The sequence below is a fragment of the Channa argus genome, chromosome 12, assembly GCF_033026475.1.
Source record: "Channa argus isolate prfri chromosome 12, Channa argus male v1.0, whole genome shotgun sequence".
In the NCBI taxonomy this organism is placed as follows: domain Eukaryota; kingdom Metazoa; phylum Chordata; class Actinopteri; order Anabantiformes; family Channidae; genus Channa; species Channa argus.
In genome coordinates this window covers 25,193,898-25,211,358 of record NC_090208.1, presented here as the reverse complement: position 1 = coordinate 25,211,358, position 17,461 = coordinate 25,193,898, and the positions used below count along the sequence as shown (strand labels likewise).

General features: G+C 39.7%; 1 protein-coding gene across 10 annotated transcripts in view; it reads left to right on the top strand.

Moving 5' to 3' along the window:
• Positions 1-17,461, top strand: part of ablim2 (actin binding LIM protein family, member 2) — an 89,755-nt gene that overhangs the window by 22,782 nt on the left and 49,512 nt on the right. For all 10 annotated transcript variants that reach the window (XM_067524872.1, XM_067524864.1, XM_067524863.1 and 7 more), the window contains exon 2: positions 5,257-5,421. In XM_067524872.1, the coding sequence (XP_067380973.1) occupies positions 5,257-5,421 (165 nt within the window). The remainder of the gene's footprint in view (positions 1-5,256; positions 5,422-17,461) is intronic.

Below are 17,461 nucleotides of genomic sequence, written 5' to 3'. Positions count from 1 at the left end.
TATAAACGTAAAATCTCCCTCCTACCAATGGTGTCTGCCGCATCTATTCATTGAAGGAAAAGGCAATGAATGTGACCTTCAAGTTTTTCTTAAATGTGTATAATGGGGTTGAGGTCAAGGCTTTTGTGTAAGCCAGTCAAATGCCCTCACATCAAACATGGAAAGTCATTCTGTTGTGGAGCTGGCCTTGTGCACGACACCACTGTCAAGTTAAGGGTCTTTCTTAAACTGTAACAGAGCTGGATGCTAACTGCCACTTTATGTTTGCATAGTTGCATAGTTGTAGCATCGAGAATTCAAACTTTGGACGGAAAGGGAAGAGTTCATTTAGTGTCGATTTGGCAGTGGATGGGATTGGATGGTGTTTTTTCTGCAACTGCTTGGAGCTGTTCCGGTTGCCAGCTGCAGTAGCACGTGGGATCGTTGGCAGTGTTTGTCATCCACGTGGAAGAAATATTTACTGACTCATCTGTTGCAAGAATGGCAGGAATCATATGTTTTCACACAATGACCACATTCATTAGGAAACACACCCACTGACATTCCCTGCTTCACTCTGGCCCAACATTGACTGATTTAATACTTGTACTTCACTCTTCTGGTTGTTGTAATTATAAATAGCATTGCGTGCTTTTCATTACCAGCAATAATGTTACCACTAAAATGAGTTAACTTGGTTGGTTTCCTACCTTTAGGAAATTCACATGCCCTCGTCTATAGAATGGCCGAGGTAAAATAGACACACGGTGCCATTTGGCAGAGAGGTCAAAGGTCAAGCTTAGGAGCAGAGATCACATGTTCTTCGGATCAGGTTGCAGGCAGGACTGCTCAGGTGGATATCAGAGCTGTGAGGAGTGTAGGAAAACACCCATAGTGTCAACTCTGTGTGTAATCATCTTTTAGGCCAGTTCATTTATACCTATATTCCTTCCCTTTTTTTACAATAGCTCGTGTGATTTTCTTGGCAGCTACTGAGGGTGAGGTAGTGGAGTACATTTTTTGGCGGGATAATGCACAGGAAGTTCTTAAGTAATGAAGTCATGGCTGCACATATGTAAAGGCCAGCGGTGCTGTCAGCAGGCCCCTAAATCTCTCCACATGTTGTTAATCTTATTATCTAGACTCAGGGGTGTATGTTATTGTACAGCCTCAACACTACTAATAAAAGTGTTCAAAGTCTTACATGTTTTTCTAGGATTATTACATTTTTCTGGGTGTGGTGTGAACCTGGGCTAAAATCTACCATTCATACATTTTGTTGCATTTTGTTTTGTTACATTTCATCCTATAGTAAGTAGAAGTAAAAGAGCCTTATAACCTGATGAAGGTGGCAGACAGGATGTTAAAGCGAAGGGAAATGTATTACATTTCTGGAGAGGAAGCAATATCCACACCCGCTTAATTCATCTAGGCTGTCAGCAGAAGTGATATCATGGAGCTATCAAAGTGAAGTGGAAATTTTGGCTCAAACGATTTGGATTTTTCTTTTCATTTCACAAGTATTGGTAGTGTTCTCTCTCGTGACAAGTCTGTGTCACTTTGATGATGCTAGTCAAGTTTGCCAGGATGCTTAGTAGCATTTTTAGAAGTCACTTAGCAAATTCCTTGGTATAATAACAACAACAACAACGACAACAACAAAATAATAATAATAATAATAATAATGTTCTTCTTCTTATTTATTTTGTTGTTGTTGACCTTTGGAGTATCATGAACTCCTATAGACACTTAGGGCTTGTACTTTTATTGCATTAGTTATATATCACACCACGTGTAATTACCTTTCCATCAAAGTAAGAATACCTCCACATTATCTACATTTAAATTATGTTCATGCGTTTACTCATAAGAAAGTCCCCAAGGTCAACAGCTTGCCCACCATGAAGTACTCCTGCTGTGGTAATGCAAGCATTTTGATCCCTTGCCCACCCCTCCTGCCCCTGCAGATGGTTCACACCAGGAATGTTGCAGGGCACCATGGGATCCCCCTGAGTCGAGGGAACAGCCTATTTTTAGGAGGCGCTAGAACATGGCTTCTTGAAAAGGCATTTAAGATACAGATACTTGTTTGTTCCACTGTGTGGTGGAATGTGGCTCCTTATTAAATGGCAACGTTAAGTCATTTTGTGTTGCAGCATTAACTAAATTGTCACTGTGGATGTTTTTTCCTTTAAATGCTGTGTGAACTTGGCACTGGGAGGTCCCAAAAATGAATTCTGACTTCTGAGCAACACATTGAATATGTATCTTCTAGTAATTCACTGTTAGTGAAACGACATACAGTATAAAGTCCATAAATGTATGGGGTCTCTTTCATTATGCATTATAGACGGATATTATATATATATCCATGATGTGTAGCTACATGCCTGTGTTTATGGTTTATGTGTCCAGGTAGTGAACAAACACAGCAACCGTCCATTCGTCAGTGTGTGTTCCTGTGACTTTGTGCAGTACATGCATTGCTCAGATATCTGCCTGCCTGGCTGCGACCTTTGAGACAGTGGTATCAGTAGTGGCCGTCAGCCAGAGACCAGAAAGGATGATTGATGATATGGACAACTGGGCCCAGGAGAAGACAGGGCAGTGGCAGGAGTAAGGGGACTGGGTGGGTTGGGTGAGGACTATACATGGTGCTCGACACGGACAGTCCTCCTGAAAACTGATTACTTCTTTAGATCACCCACGTCAAGATGAATATGTCCAGGCCCTTTATTTCTTCCCAATCTCTTTAGACAAAATCCTTTTTCTAAAAACGCGGAACACTGGGGTCTTAACTCCTACCGAAGTAAATTGTTATAAACCTCTGTGGAAAGAAACGTTGATGCAAATGTAGGAAGTTGACTCAGTAAAACTTGTGGTCACCATGCAGCTGGAAGAAATAGTGCACACATAGCAAGAAAGGGGCGAAATATACTTCAAAGATAATGATTACTCTGATTACTTGGAATTTTTGAAGATGCAAATCACTTTCCTGGCAGGAACCCTGGTGAAGGCAGGAAAGAACAGTGATGTAACATGGATTGAGAGGACCACTCATTATTCATTCTGTCAGCTATAAACAGCAAAGTTCTCACACTTACCCACCGACACATTACTGGACCCTTATCACAGCCTAAATGTCTGGAACAACTTGTTTGATTCTACTTCTGATCTGATCATCTCCTGTCTCCTGGTTATCTATTCGCTTTTAGAGGGTAGGTAAAGACACTGGAGCTTCCCCCTACAGGTGCAAATATGTAGTTATGCCTTGAAAGCAGATCTCACTCTCACTTCCCTGTGACCACCAGCCACTGCTGCCTAGCCTCCTTCCAACATGTTCTCCTTTTTGGACTATTGTCCAGATGGTTGGAATCAACTATGTCTTAAAAACTTTTCTTTTACAAGGACTCAAGACTTTCCCCTATGAAATTTTTGTCTTTATTGGTTAGTGTGCCCATATATACACTTAACACTGGTAGCAACCCAATTCCTGGGGACTATCAACTTCAGAATGAGCAAAGTTTTATGTCAGATGTTGTGTTGTAGTATCACCAACATCATACAACATTAAATTTCACCTCCTAAAGAGATCTAAGGAAGTTCAGGAGGGTGTGTGTGTCCTGGGAACACAGACACACACTCTACAAAGCTGTAAAACACTTCTAACACTGCGGGTCAGAGGTCCTTGTAAAACTTGCTGAAGAATGTGTTACTCCTGTATCGGTGGGTGCACTGATACACTTCTCTCTGCTCACAAGTATTCACAAGCATGTAGAGAAATACATACTGTGGAAAAAGTCAAAAATGATGTCATTTTGCTCTTTAAAAAGCTGCATCTCATAATAAGCTGCATGTTATTAACTTATTTTCCAAGGTCCCTGCTGTTACATATGATTAATAAGAGGCATAACAGAGAAAAGTGGAATCACTAGTGTGCAGAAAACTCTCACTGGCTTTTGCCAAGAACACAATTTAGCACCTATGAATGGAATTATGGAAACTGTAGTGTCAACCTAGATGTTTTAGTTAAATTTAGCTCTCTTGTGACTGCAAAAGGAATAAAGAATGCTCCATGTGAGGTCCTACAATGTGAAAGTAACCCAGAAGATTATGCTTTTTCCTTTTTCCTTACAGTATAAATGGACTTTGTCAGAAATCATCCCATACGTCCAGTTTAAAAGTCACTTTCTTTTAACTGTATAAGGAGCAGAGTGTAAGGGTGGAAAAATATTTGTCTTTATTGTGCACACTGTGGTGTGAAAAGGAGAAAAATGCTGTGGATTTACTGTAGCTTAATCTAAGTTAAAACATGGTGTCAAGAAAACACCCAATAAACACCCAATGAAAGACGGCTAATGTCTACCAGAAACAAGTTCCTGGTGAGTTTCCAAAAAGCAGCTTTTATCCCTACGCTTCCCTTTTTCCCTCTCTCTAAATCAATTCATTTGATGAACTCCCTTTTCTAAGCCCAATTACCGGTAACCATGGAGGCCTGATGAAACCGGTCTGACAACACCAATGTTTCCCCAGAGCACAAAGGGCCTTTTATTCAACCGATTCACCAGTCAGTACTGGAAGGCTGATCAGTTTTTGAGCATATTCTGTCAGGGTTATGATGAATGGGGCAAAGGGAATTCTGCCTCCTTCCTGTGTGGTACATCAGAGGCTAACCTGAAAGTGATGGGGATTTTTTTTATACATATGACATTTATAAAATATCACGGTCTACTTCATGTAGAGTCTGTAGGCTTCCTACAAGGTTTATCACATGTCATGTGGAGACTTTCTTCCTTACAGGGACACTAATAACTTTACGAAAAAGACTTAGGTAACATTAGGGGCTCGTTTAATGTGTAAATTCAAGTGTGTGTGTTAAAAGCAGGAGCAATACGAAATAACGTTTTTTACATTCTTTGGTAATGTGACATTCTGTATGACGATTGGTTATTTTGGGATTAAAGCAATGTCTTCTTACAATATTGAAAAATGACACTGCAAAAGCGAGGTTGATGAGTTCCATAGAGTAAAAGCCTGGTGCTTGAAACTTTAAAGGAGTAAATGGGGACAAACATGCAGCTTCTAAATAAAGAGGTCACTGATGTAATTATTTTTGGATGAAAGCTACTTACAGGCATATTTAGATATTGGTAATATCTAATATCCTTATTATGTTCTTATTATCCATATTAAATTCCTTATTATAAAACTGTATTCTTGGCCATACACAACACTGAAATCATCTCGTGCCTGTCCCTGTCTGTCTGTCTCTTGCAGTGTTTCAGCAGCAGGCTGTCCACAGCCCTCTGGAGAAGCAGAAGCAGAAACAGGGTGGAGGAGGAGGGGGGCCTATCCCCTGTCAGAACTGTGGCAAGCCCTGCAAAGGGGAGGCTCTCCGAGTTCAGAACAAACACTTCCACATCAAGTGTTTTGCCTGTAAAGGTATGGAAACATCTCTCCTCTCACCTTACAACCCTAGAAAAATACTAGCAATTTGGTCAGAAAGCTGTAACAAGCCTTCAAAGGGGGAATCAGTACTTCTTCAGGATACAATGTGGACCTTTTGTGAATGTTGTTTTGTACATTAAATAAAAGACGCTTGTGGGCTTTCAGAAATAAATAGTCCCCAGTATAGAGCTTTTAGAGGAAAACATACAAATGTTGACTTTCATATGTTTAATAGACTAAAATGTGGGTATGTTTTGGATTTAAGATATTGTAGTAGTGAACAGGGGGAAAGGGAATAACCTCTTAAAGGGAAACCTTTTAATTTATTACCCACAAATTTTTTTATTTATTATAACATTCTAATGTGATTCTGGAGCAAAATTAATGTAAAACTACAAATAAGCTTGTTTGATAAAAGATAATCAGATAGTAGATTGACATGTTGAACATTTACTAATATGATTTTTTTATATTTATTTTTTTATGATTTTTAAATCTATAGATATATTAAAGGACAAGACGCATCATTTTATGATATTAAAAACTCTAAAATAAATAAATAACAAACGAGGAACAGAAACAATTGTGTTGGAAAAGAGATGTTCAAGTGAAGTAGCATCATACACAAGTATCCTTTGCACTGAATTAAACTCAATTAACCCTAATTGTGGTGATTATCCATCATCCTGGTACATGACAGTGTAACTTTTATGTAACTCTTGCATAGTTTCAGAGTTTCATGCTAAAGTGAGTGATTCCTTTGATGCGTACCGTTCCTGAACCCAGGGTTTGGTACACTGAACGGAACAGAGTGATTAGTCCAACAAACCGGGCCTCAGTTGTCGAATGTACTCAGTATGAATTGTCTAGTGTGAGTGTAACCTAACAAGTGTGGTGGGGTTTTGATATTTAATATTTCTACATTTTATATCATTAGTTTTGTAGCGGCCTATAAACACTATTTCCCATGAGCCCCAGGCATTTGTGGGCTGCTAGTAATTGCTCGACTGAAGAGATGAATCATGGGCATGTCGGCGGGTCGCAGAGAGTTCAGACATGTTGGCAGTAACAGCGGGACAGGGAGGACTGAATGCTGAATGCAAGTTTCTGGATAGCAAAGCACCTACAATGTTGAGTTTTACAGAAATGGTTAGTGAGTTCCGTGACTTCAGGGTCGCCACAGTGGATCATGTTGATTTGGCACAGTTTTTACGCCGGATGCCCTTCCTGACGCAACCCTCCCCAATTTCTACCGGTCTTGGACCGGCACTGCACAGCTGGGGAGGGGAATGGCCTGTTAGGGGTTCAGTGTCTTGCCCAGTGACACTTCAACATGGACCGGGGACACTAGGACCGGGGATCGAACATCGCTTGTGTTGTAGTAGTATGTAATTTGTTTTGGAATATGGAATGAAAGAAATGCTTAATAGGGGACTGCATTGACATTCTGAGGCTAATGCAAGAACCTCTCTAGTCCAATTGATATTTTTTAGGAATTCAAGCATAAGTAAACACTTATAAGTGGGCACTATCACTTAAACACACCTTTGCGACTAATATTAAATCTCAGTTATTGTAAAATTCTTTGTAATTTAGTTGTAATCGATAGTTCAGAAGCATAAGAAAAGTCAATACTGATGGGTTGGTCAGGTCTAATCAGTTACCGAGTAAGGGTTACAATGTGTGTGTGTGTGTTGTGTTTGTGAGAAAGTGTGAGTGTGTGTTTGTTTCTGGGTGTGTAATTGCAAGATTGCGTTAGATTCCTTAAATCTAAGTGTGTTGTATGTTTTTTTTTTCAGGTGACTGCACTTTTTTAGGAGTGTGTGTTTGTGTTCCTCCCAGCCTTAACTCTTTAGCATTAGCCTTTTGCCATTGTTGATGTCAACAAACAGTCTGGTTGCTAAGTAACAAGCGGGGCTGCTCGAGTGTCGACTCGACAGCTTCCTGGAGTTTATCGCCTTTAATCTTACACTGACCAGGAGACTCCCTGTCTGTGCATCCCACCTCCTTCCCCTCGTCCTCCATCTGAACACTCTGAACAAGGAATGAAACCTGAGGACGTTTGCAGCCCTGTGATGTGTGTTAATGACCTTTAGATCAGCTGCAAATATGAGCAGCATATTTGAGCCTGATATTAAGGATGATTACAGCTTTTTGCAACTTGGATCTTATTTTTATAGTTTGTTTTAAACAGTAATAAAGACATTGTTCACTCACCATGTTAATAATAATGTGATGATGGGGCAAAATCATGATCCTTTAGAAAACTACGTTAATTAGTGCACTGTACTTAGGCACTTTACATAAGTTGCAGTTTTTAAGATTTAGTATAAGATAAGATACGATTTATATTTATATTTAACAATAAGCATTTTTATGCATAAACAAACTAATTGAATATATAAGAAGTCAACCACAACCATATTGGGGTATTATTAAACTGTGGCACTGATTTCACTTTAAGCAACTACATTATACACTGAATTTGAGAACGTGTGACCTTATTCTTGTGCTCAGCATGTTTTCTTAATTTGCCACTGCTCATTAAAGAGGCCTGATTACTTGAAAATGACTTTCACCACATTGTGTTGAATATTTCGCCATAGCTTTCTAAAAGAGCTGAGTTTGATCCTTCATTAGGAGCTTTTATGTTTGACTAAAAAAGATTTGAGCAAATTGTGATGATTACATGCCTCAGGTCACACATACACACAAATTAATCACATGCTAATGCTGAAAGTCATTATTTTGCAATTGCTAGAGGTGATTAAAGGGGCATGTTTTCTTCACTGGGGGACATTATTTGGCTTCCTTTCAAAAGGACTTAATTAGGATGCATGGGGCTGCAAGTCATTCAGTAGGTTGTAAGGGCAGAACAGTCGGAGGAGCTATGTTGCTGCTCAGTTCACTCAGAAACGCCCGGCTATAAATCCAAAGCATGACGCCATTAATTGAATTTCCTACTAATTTTGTCATTATTAAATGTACTGATAATTCAGCATTGCACAGGTTGGGTGGAGAGTTGGGTTGGATTGTTTGCTTTTTGGCAGGAATCTGAGAGGCAGGGATGGAAATAAAATAAACCAGAGCAGTTTGAATGGGAATCTGACTTTTGTAGCTGCAGGTTAAAACTGAACATCAAAGGAAACTTAGTACTCACTCAGCCCTTGTTTCTTTAAAATATTCTTTATGAAATCAGATTATCATCAGGTAAATTATATTGCCTTCTAATTTAAAGACCACAGGCACATACTCTGTTCTGTTCTGTTCTGTTGTCTAGCAGACCTCTGCCCCAGTGCACTCTGTCCAAGATACTGTATCAAGATTTACCTGGATCAGAATCAAGCTCATGACATCTCACTGTATTACTGTATTAGTGCCAATTACAACTGACCTGGGTGTCAGCCAGCGGGCTAACGGCGCCAGCTCGGAAGTGGGGAACCATCAACACTCGGCTTCCATGTGTAATTAACACCGAGCAGAGAGGATCACTGGATGAGTATGAGATATAGCCTTTTTAGCATTGGTCTCATATCAAGTTAGCTGAGCTGGTAATAGCAAACACATCCACAGTGTTTTCAGCAACATGCACAATTAGTCAACTGTTAAACATGGCTGCATTCACTTGTTGGAGGCCCGGGGGGCTGAAAGAACATGTGGTCCCCCACAACCCCCCTTGCAACAAACAACAACAAATAAACCATAGCACAATTCATGTGCAAAAGCTTTCAAAAATCAGGCATTTTAGGCCACAACAACAGCAACAATAACCACAAAATTCTGGAGGTGACTGTTAAATCCATTTCTTACCAAGGGATGGATGAACAAACTGATATTTTGCATACAGTGCCTTAAGACTGTTATATGATAACTTTGTCAGCAAATGTTTAAGTTACCACAAAGTATTTGAGTCATAAATATAAGGTGCTTAACTGCTCACATGTGGGATTGTCAGGTAGTTATTGGTGTAGAAAACATACCAGTAAAAGTTTAGCACCTTGCTACCATTATATTGGATTGCAGGCATTTTATTAAATGTGTGAAGAAAGTTTAAGCTACAGGTTTATTGACAACTAAGCAAAAATCTTTTTAATCATTGTATAACTAAACTGTTTCTAAATTGATTTATAAGCAATTTTGACTGATACATCTTATTATTAGTGGTACACACTTTATACCACTATACTTCAAACTTCAGTTAATTCTTTGACCATATTTCTCAGCTTTTCAAATTAACGTCATATCACTGTAAAGGGCTGCTGACTTGATCAGCTAAAGTCTTTTGCCCTGTTGTTTTGGAACTGTGCACTCTATGATTCCCATTTCCAGTATGAGCGATTCATGTTTAACTTACTAAGAAACACTCCCACCCTGCTGCTTTAAGCATCGGAGCATTTGATGAGCACTAACCGGTGTTTTAATAGTAGCTGTCATGAGCATTGTGCTGTGTGGTTAAGCAGTTTTATATAGGTACCAACTTTGCCATTCTCTATATGTGCTGTTATGTCTTCTTACATTCTCAGAAGGCATTTAGTTGACTCTGAGACACTCCCAATAGCAAAGCACAGAAGACAAAGCAGCCTGGCAAAACAACTCAGACTTTTAGCCTGATGTTTTTTTTTCTCATTCACGAGAGGCCATCACATCATCCAAAAAGGATTTGAATACAGCAGAGAATACTCAAATGTGAAAATATGCAGCCACACCTTAATGTCAACAGGCCAGTATGAAATGAAGAGTCTAAAAAAGCTACAATGGTGTCAGACACACGTTCTCTCTCTGTCATTCACAAACAGAATTAAATTCAATTCAACTCAATACAAAGTCATTTCAAGGCACTTTACAGAATAAAGTCAAAATTATAAAGATGTATAGAGAAAACCCAACAATTCCCCCTGGAGCAAACCATAGGCAACGTGGAAAGTGGAAAGTGAAGAGAGAAAAGAAAAAGAGCAATAAAACTAACAAGAAAACATCGGGCAGGTTGGTAGGACCAGTAGCTGCACACAGGAACACACACAGCTTCAAAGCCCTGGGACACCTGCAGAGAAGGACAGAAAGAGGGAGACAGAAAATGAGAAAGACAACTACGGGAGAGAACACACAGAGTTAATGACATACAGTGTTAACAATTGCGGGGTGAGAGGAGAGGAGAGATGGTCAAGAGGAGGAAAGGAGCTCAGTGCATTGGGGGGTGGGTCCCCCAGCAGTCTAAGCCTATGGCAGCATAACTATAACTAACTATATACTTTATTAAAGAGGAAGGTTTTAAGCCTAGACTTAAAAGTAGAGAGGGTGTCTGCTTCCTGAATCTGAAGTGGGAGCTGGTTCCACAGGAGAGAAGCTTGATAGCTAAATGCTCTGCCTCCCATTCTACCTTTGGAAATTCTGGGAACCACAAGTAGGCCTGCATTCTGAGATTGAAGTGGTCTACTGGGATGATATGGTGCTATGAGGTCTTCTAAATATGATGGAGCCTGACCATTCAGAGCTTTATATGTAAGAAACAGGGTTTTAAATTCTGTTCTAGATTTAATGGGAAGCCAATGGAGAGAAGCTAGTGAAGGTGAAATATGATCTCTCTTGCTAGTTCCAGTCAGCACTCTTGCTGCAGCATTTTGGATTAATTGCAGGCTCTTTAGGGACTTACTGGGGCATCCTGAAAGTAGGGAATTACAGTAGTCCAACCTAGAGGTAACAAATGCATGGAATAGTTTTTTGGCATCACTTTGAGACAGAATGCTCCTAATTTTGGCAATGTTCCGTAGGTGGAAGAAGGCAGCCCTAGAGATTTGTTGTATATGTGAGGTAAAGGACAATCTCGAGTACCAATATGGTTGGACATCATATCTCTTAGATTTTTGGGCCCAAATACTATGACTTCAGTTTTGACTGAGTTTAGAAGTAAAAAATTGTGGGACATCCAGGCCTTTATGTCCTGTAGGCTTGAAGCTTGATTAACTGATTATTTTCATCTGGTTCCTTAGATAAATATAGCTGGGTATCATCAGCATAGCAGTGGAAATTTATGGAGTGTTTTCTAATAATGTTGCCTAAAGGAGACATTTATAAAGTAAAAAGTATTGGTCCTAACACAGAGCCTTGTGGAACTCCATAGTTAACCTTTGTGTGCATGGAGGATTCATCATTAACATGAACAAATTGAAATCTATCAGATAGATAATATTTAAACCAACCTAGTGCAGTTCCTTTAATCCCAATTTCATGTTCCAGTCTCTGTAATAAAATGTTGTGATCAATGGTATCGAATGCAGCACTAAGATCTAACAGAACAAGTATAGAGACGAGTCCATTATCTGAGGCTATGAGAAGATCGTTGGGGGACAACTGCCTTACCAACTGAGATACAGCTGCCCCCTGGTTTAAATGAGGTAATAATTGGCTAAATACTTCCCTAATGCTTGGGGATGGTGACACAGGGATGATGACTTTTATTGCATTCTCAGTTGCCTCTCTGTAAAGATGAAATCTGTAAAAACAGATTCCCTCTCTAATTCTTCTATTATGTCAGGTGACCTTCAGTTTAGAGTAGCTGCAGCTTATATCACATGACTTTATCCATCCATCTACCAGAATCAATCCCCAGTCTAAGGGCAGACACGTAGAGACAGACAACCATTCACACTCAGATTCACACCTTATATATTCACACTTTATATTACACATTTCCTGGAATTAAAGTGCAGTAGCAACTTGTTAAACATATTGTTCTGAGACTTAATGAATACATATCTAAAGTTTTATACTTTACATATTTATTCAGTAAATGATCAGTAAATTTAGTAGATATCAGTAAATTTAGAAGAACATAAAAATCCAGTTTAGTTTGTTATGTAAAATTGGAACTAGTTTGAATTGCACTATTACTGTGCAACCAACCAGCCTGACTGTGCTTCTTCCTGAAAGTTTGCTAAATAGACTCTGCTGTCCACATGTTGAGGTCCTCATCTGGGGTGTTAGAATAGCAGATGGTTGTGATGTTCTTGGTAGGGCGTTAGCCATTGGCTTGTCTTCTTCTTGGAAGCAGGCAGACCAGAACAGAGCCAGTGGGGAGTGTGTGTGTCATGGAGCCAGGAGTGTTGCTCCCAGCCACCCACATTTGAGGGGAAAATAGCTCATATTTATGCACTTGAAAGGAGTTATCTTTCCAAACAGTATATGTGTTATGGTACAGTGATCTTCTATCTTCATTAGATTTATTTTCACAATGGCTACAGGTTCAAAGCTACTTGCTCTTCGGGTGGAAGTTTCAAAATTTCAAATAACTTTGTTATGTTAAATTTTAAGTAAATTAACCCAAGTTCTTTTTTGTCTCGTTTGTAATGAATACAGATGAAGGAAAACAACCTAAATCCTCACACGATTCCTTTCTTTCTTTTGTGGATCTTAACAACAATTGTGTGAGCTTCAGATGACAATAATACAACTCCTATCACTGCTGCCTCATTAAATACATGTTAGCATTTTATTCCAGCATAGCAAGAGTCTGGACTCCTGTGGATCTTATTCATCAGAAGGATCCAGCTTGATTTTCCTTGTCTTTTTTTTTTTAAGTTCAGTCAGTAGGCTGCTCAAATCAGTGCCGAGAGGCTTAAAACTGGACCATCAAGATCACTGACCGGCAACAACCTGACACGTCCACATGCATGGTGAGCCATTGTTGAAACAAGAGCTGCAGTAAAGGTCATACAGTTATAGCAGAAAGCATATGGCACATGTATATTTAGCCGTGTTCATGCTCACACTCTCATACTTACATGAGTGAAGCATGAGGGAGGGTCAAGGTCACACTCTTGTAAGGACACAGTACATATATGTTTTATTTGACACCATGCTGTGTCTGTAAAAACATGTCAAAGGGTGTGGTGTGATGGACAGACACATTTCCCAGTTTGTCCTTCACCAGCACACCCTGGACTGGACAGGCCTCCTCAGGTCCGCTCAGTTGGATTAAGCTGATCTACATCTGTCTTATATGATGTGCAAATTAAGTTCATTTGTAAGATGCTGTGTCCAATATTGTCCTTCGCATTGTAAGGTCACACGTGGAGATAATACAGAAGTCCATAAACTGTACACGAGTTTCTGGATTTCATCTGGAATAAGAGTCAGCACATCCAAATTTGAGGCTTTGGTTCTCTGCTGAAAAAATGCTGGATTACCTTCTTTGGGCTGGGAATGAAACTCTCCCCCAAGTAAAGGAGTTTAACTATCTCAGGGTTTTGAGGGACGTCTGGAAAACCTTAATGAACATGCTGCCTCCAAAAATGTCTCAAATGTGAAATGCTGTCTAACATAAGCAGATTTGTCGTAGCTTAAGAAAACAGTACGGTGAGATTCAAAATCAATGCACTCAGCACAAATGTGCTATGTAGACATAGAGGAAGCATGAAGTAACATTCACAGTTGTCTGGAGTTGTATTACAGGCAAATTGATGAATTTAAGATAAGTATTCAGTTTTTTTTTTAGCTCTGGTTTGGTCTTGAGCACCCCTTGAGAGAATAACCTAAATGTAACACTTCCTTTCCTTAAAATATAAAATATAAATTTGTGCAACTTTAATTAAAAAAATGAAATATTTCATAATAAAGAAGTGCACAGATCTAACCTCCCATCGGGCTGCTACCAACATAAGTTTGGCAATTCCACTTAGATCGCACCAAGATTACTTGCATAATGTCCACAATACTTACTACTTTTTTCGCCCAAAACCTCGTTTGTACACAAGTAAAACAGATACAGCATATTTTATTTACAAACCACAACATTGCAAATGTGCTGCTCGTCTGTTTAAGCGTGTAATTTCCTCACTAAATCTAAACGCTGATTACAAGGAGAAGCACAACAGACCTGCCTCTGAGAACCTCCAGTGTAGAGGAAACAGATTCAAATGCACATTGAATTCCTGTGACGGCCTCTGACTACAATCATATTATATTAGTGGCTTCACAGTGCATGAGACAGAAGCCTTCAGATATGGAAGTATTCAGTTTCCTTTGATGTATTCTGCCTTGCGGCCTTGGAAAGTCCCTTAATCATTTTCTTAATACAACGTAACCTATATACCTACTTCACACTGGCAACCACAGAGGCAATTTTCTTGATTCATTTAGAATTGTAGTTGAAGTAATGTTTGATCTTCTGCATTTTTCTGGTTCTAAAGTTACATTTCCAACACAAATATGCTATATCACCCTTCAAGCCTCCTGTTACTGGGGGAAGTTTTGTCTTGTTGCAGGCTTGTAGCCGAACACACTGTTCCCCTCAACTGAGTCTTGGACAGAAATACTAATTAATAGCTTCATGATCTCATCCAGTGAGGCTCAAGCTCAGGGTGAATATGCATACACCCTCTGTTGTCATGGAGATTGAATGCTTTCAAAATGATGAAATCGCTGCTTGAACATAACACTCAGTAGAGTTTGATTAGGGTTCAAGGTGGATGCAGATACTTTTGCACTGAATGGTAAATACAAAAACTAAAACCTAAAAATAAAAACTGAACCACTTTAAGCTTTAAATTATGGTGTCAGATTAGTTTTCACCTTAGGAGTCTTTAAGCTAACGTCTCCCCTGAAAATGTCAAGACTTGTGTCCTTGAATTGTTTTGCCCCAGCGTCCTTGGGCAGCACGGTGGGAGAGTGGTTAGCACTCTTATCTCACAGCAAGAAGCTCCTGGGTTCAATCCCTGACCTGGATGGGTTCTTTCTGTGTGGAGTTAGGATGTTTGGATGTTCTCTGCATTTGTGTAGGTTTCCTTTGGTTTCCCCATACTGTGAAAAACATGCGTGTTAGGGACCATGTGAGTTTGGCCCCTAGTGGTAGTGCACTCGTTTGCAGCGGCTCAGGACTAACCCTCCATCTGACCATCGAATGCAGTTTCATTGTACACTTTGTGTGAATAATGACGAATAAAGCAAGACCCTGAACTCTGAGTTGCTGTTGGTGGGTCATGGCAGCTCCAATGTCATTAGTGGGTCAATAGGTGGCAAATTGTACAGCATTTTGTCCAGTGAGGTACTGCAGTCCATTTAGGTGGGGCAACTGTGGCGCAGGAGGAGATTGGCCTTCCGCCAATCCCACAGTTGTTGGTTCGATCCCCGGTTGCTCTGGTCACATGGGAAGTGTCCTTGAGCAAGACACTGAACCCCAACTTACTTGCTCCTGGTGAGCGTTGGCCAGCTGCATAGCAGCTCCCCCATCAGTGTGTGAGTGTGTGTGTGATTGTAAGTGTGAATGGGTGAATAAGAAGCAGTGTAAAGTGCTTTGATTGCCAATAGGTAGAAAAGTGCTATATAAGTGCAGAACATTTACCATTCCAGTTGTTTGTTAACTGTCTAACTTTGTCAAATGGAAAAATGAATGGGTGGATCCCACGCACTCTACAATTTGCCAACTATTTACCCACATCTCAATTTGAACACATCCTGACTCATTGTCAAAACCTGCACCATCAGAATTTGATACTGCCAGTCAGAACTCACACAACCAGGTGGTTCAGAAATTTCAGTAATGTGGACTTGACTCTCATGGCCAATATAGAATGTAGAAATATCAATAACACTTCATTTGTATGGTATTGACCAAAAAAGTCCAAGCAAACTTAAAGGTCATAATGTGTTTTGTAACAGAAGTTATAAGTACTATACTGATCATTTGTTTGGTTGCAGTTTGTTGTATAACTATTGTTTCTGTAAGAGCTTATTTCAAAGTGCTCCATGCTTTACTGAACCCAACTTATACAGTAGAGCTAATACCAGAACACTTGCCCTTCTGGATTATTATTCTTGAGTCTTCAATTTTGAGTCTCTACAGACTACTACACATCCTGCTCTGCTTCATTTCTTTACCCTCTCCCTGGCTTTTAACACATTCCACATGATTGGAGGATTAAAGGAAGGATGGATCAGAGAGATGAGAGCTACAAGAAAGAGATGAGAGGACGACAGCTTTGACAGTACATTACAAATCAAGGAAAGACATATTCTAAAACATATTCTGTCTTCCGCTCACTTAGGTAATGCACTCAGGCGCACGCCTCTTGATCTTTGTTGAAAGCTGGCTATGCACCATGCTGCTGTACTGCAAATTAAACAAATAATACATAAAAGTTGGATTTTACTGTTGCTTTCTGATGAGGTGTGCGATGCATTCTGCTGGTGTTAGCTCTAAAAAATGATTTAAAAAAACCTTCACCATTAGGTAATATGTGCTCAGCTGAAACAGGCATATACTACAGTAGGGAGAGGAGTGTGTGTGCCAACTGACAGACCAGGTATAAATATACAGGGGTTGAAAGATGAGCTGATGGAAACCTGCACTTACGTCCATGGGTGAGGATTTCTGTCTCTGTCTCTTTTAGAGCTCGATTTCTCCTTCCAATTTTATTTTGTGTCTTTCAGGGCAAGTCTGACTTCAATAGTCCAGTCATCTAAAACAAGTGCTTGTTATGTCTTGAGGCTTTAGAGACAAGTCCAAGTCAATTTGTTCATCTGGTTGGTCAAACATATGTTAAAACAAATGTTTCAGGTCAGGTGAAAAAAAGTCCAATTGTCTGTCACTGGAAAAACGCCAATGTTCATCCTGAAATTAATTCTCGAGACTACCAAGAGTCTTCAGTCTTTCAGAACAAGTCCCACGTTATTTGAGACAAGTATGTTTATGTCATAGAGTAATATTAAGATCTTTATTTACAAATCACAACATTGCAAATCTGTTGCTCGTCCGTTTAAGCGTGTAACTTAGAGAAGCACAACAAGACTAGAGTTTCAAGTGAAGTCTTGTGCATTTTAAGTCTCAGGTCCTTTTTTCGTGAGTTTGATGTCCCACAACCCAAAACTACGACTCGCACTCACAGTATTGACCAGTTTAATGACACAGAACCAAATTAAAGTTCCGTCCACAGCAAGGGGACCTAAAGGCAAAATAATATCTTTATAACTATTCCATGTGCCATAAAGCAAAAGGCTTTAAAAATGTGACGAACTGTGCTGAATTAGTTACTCAGTAGAA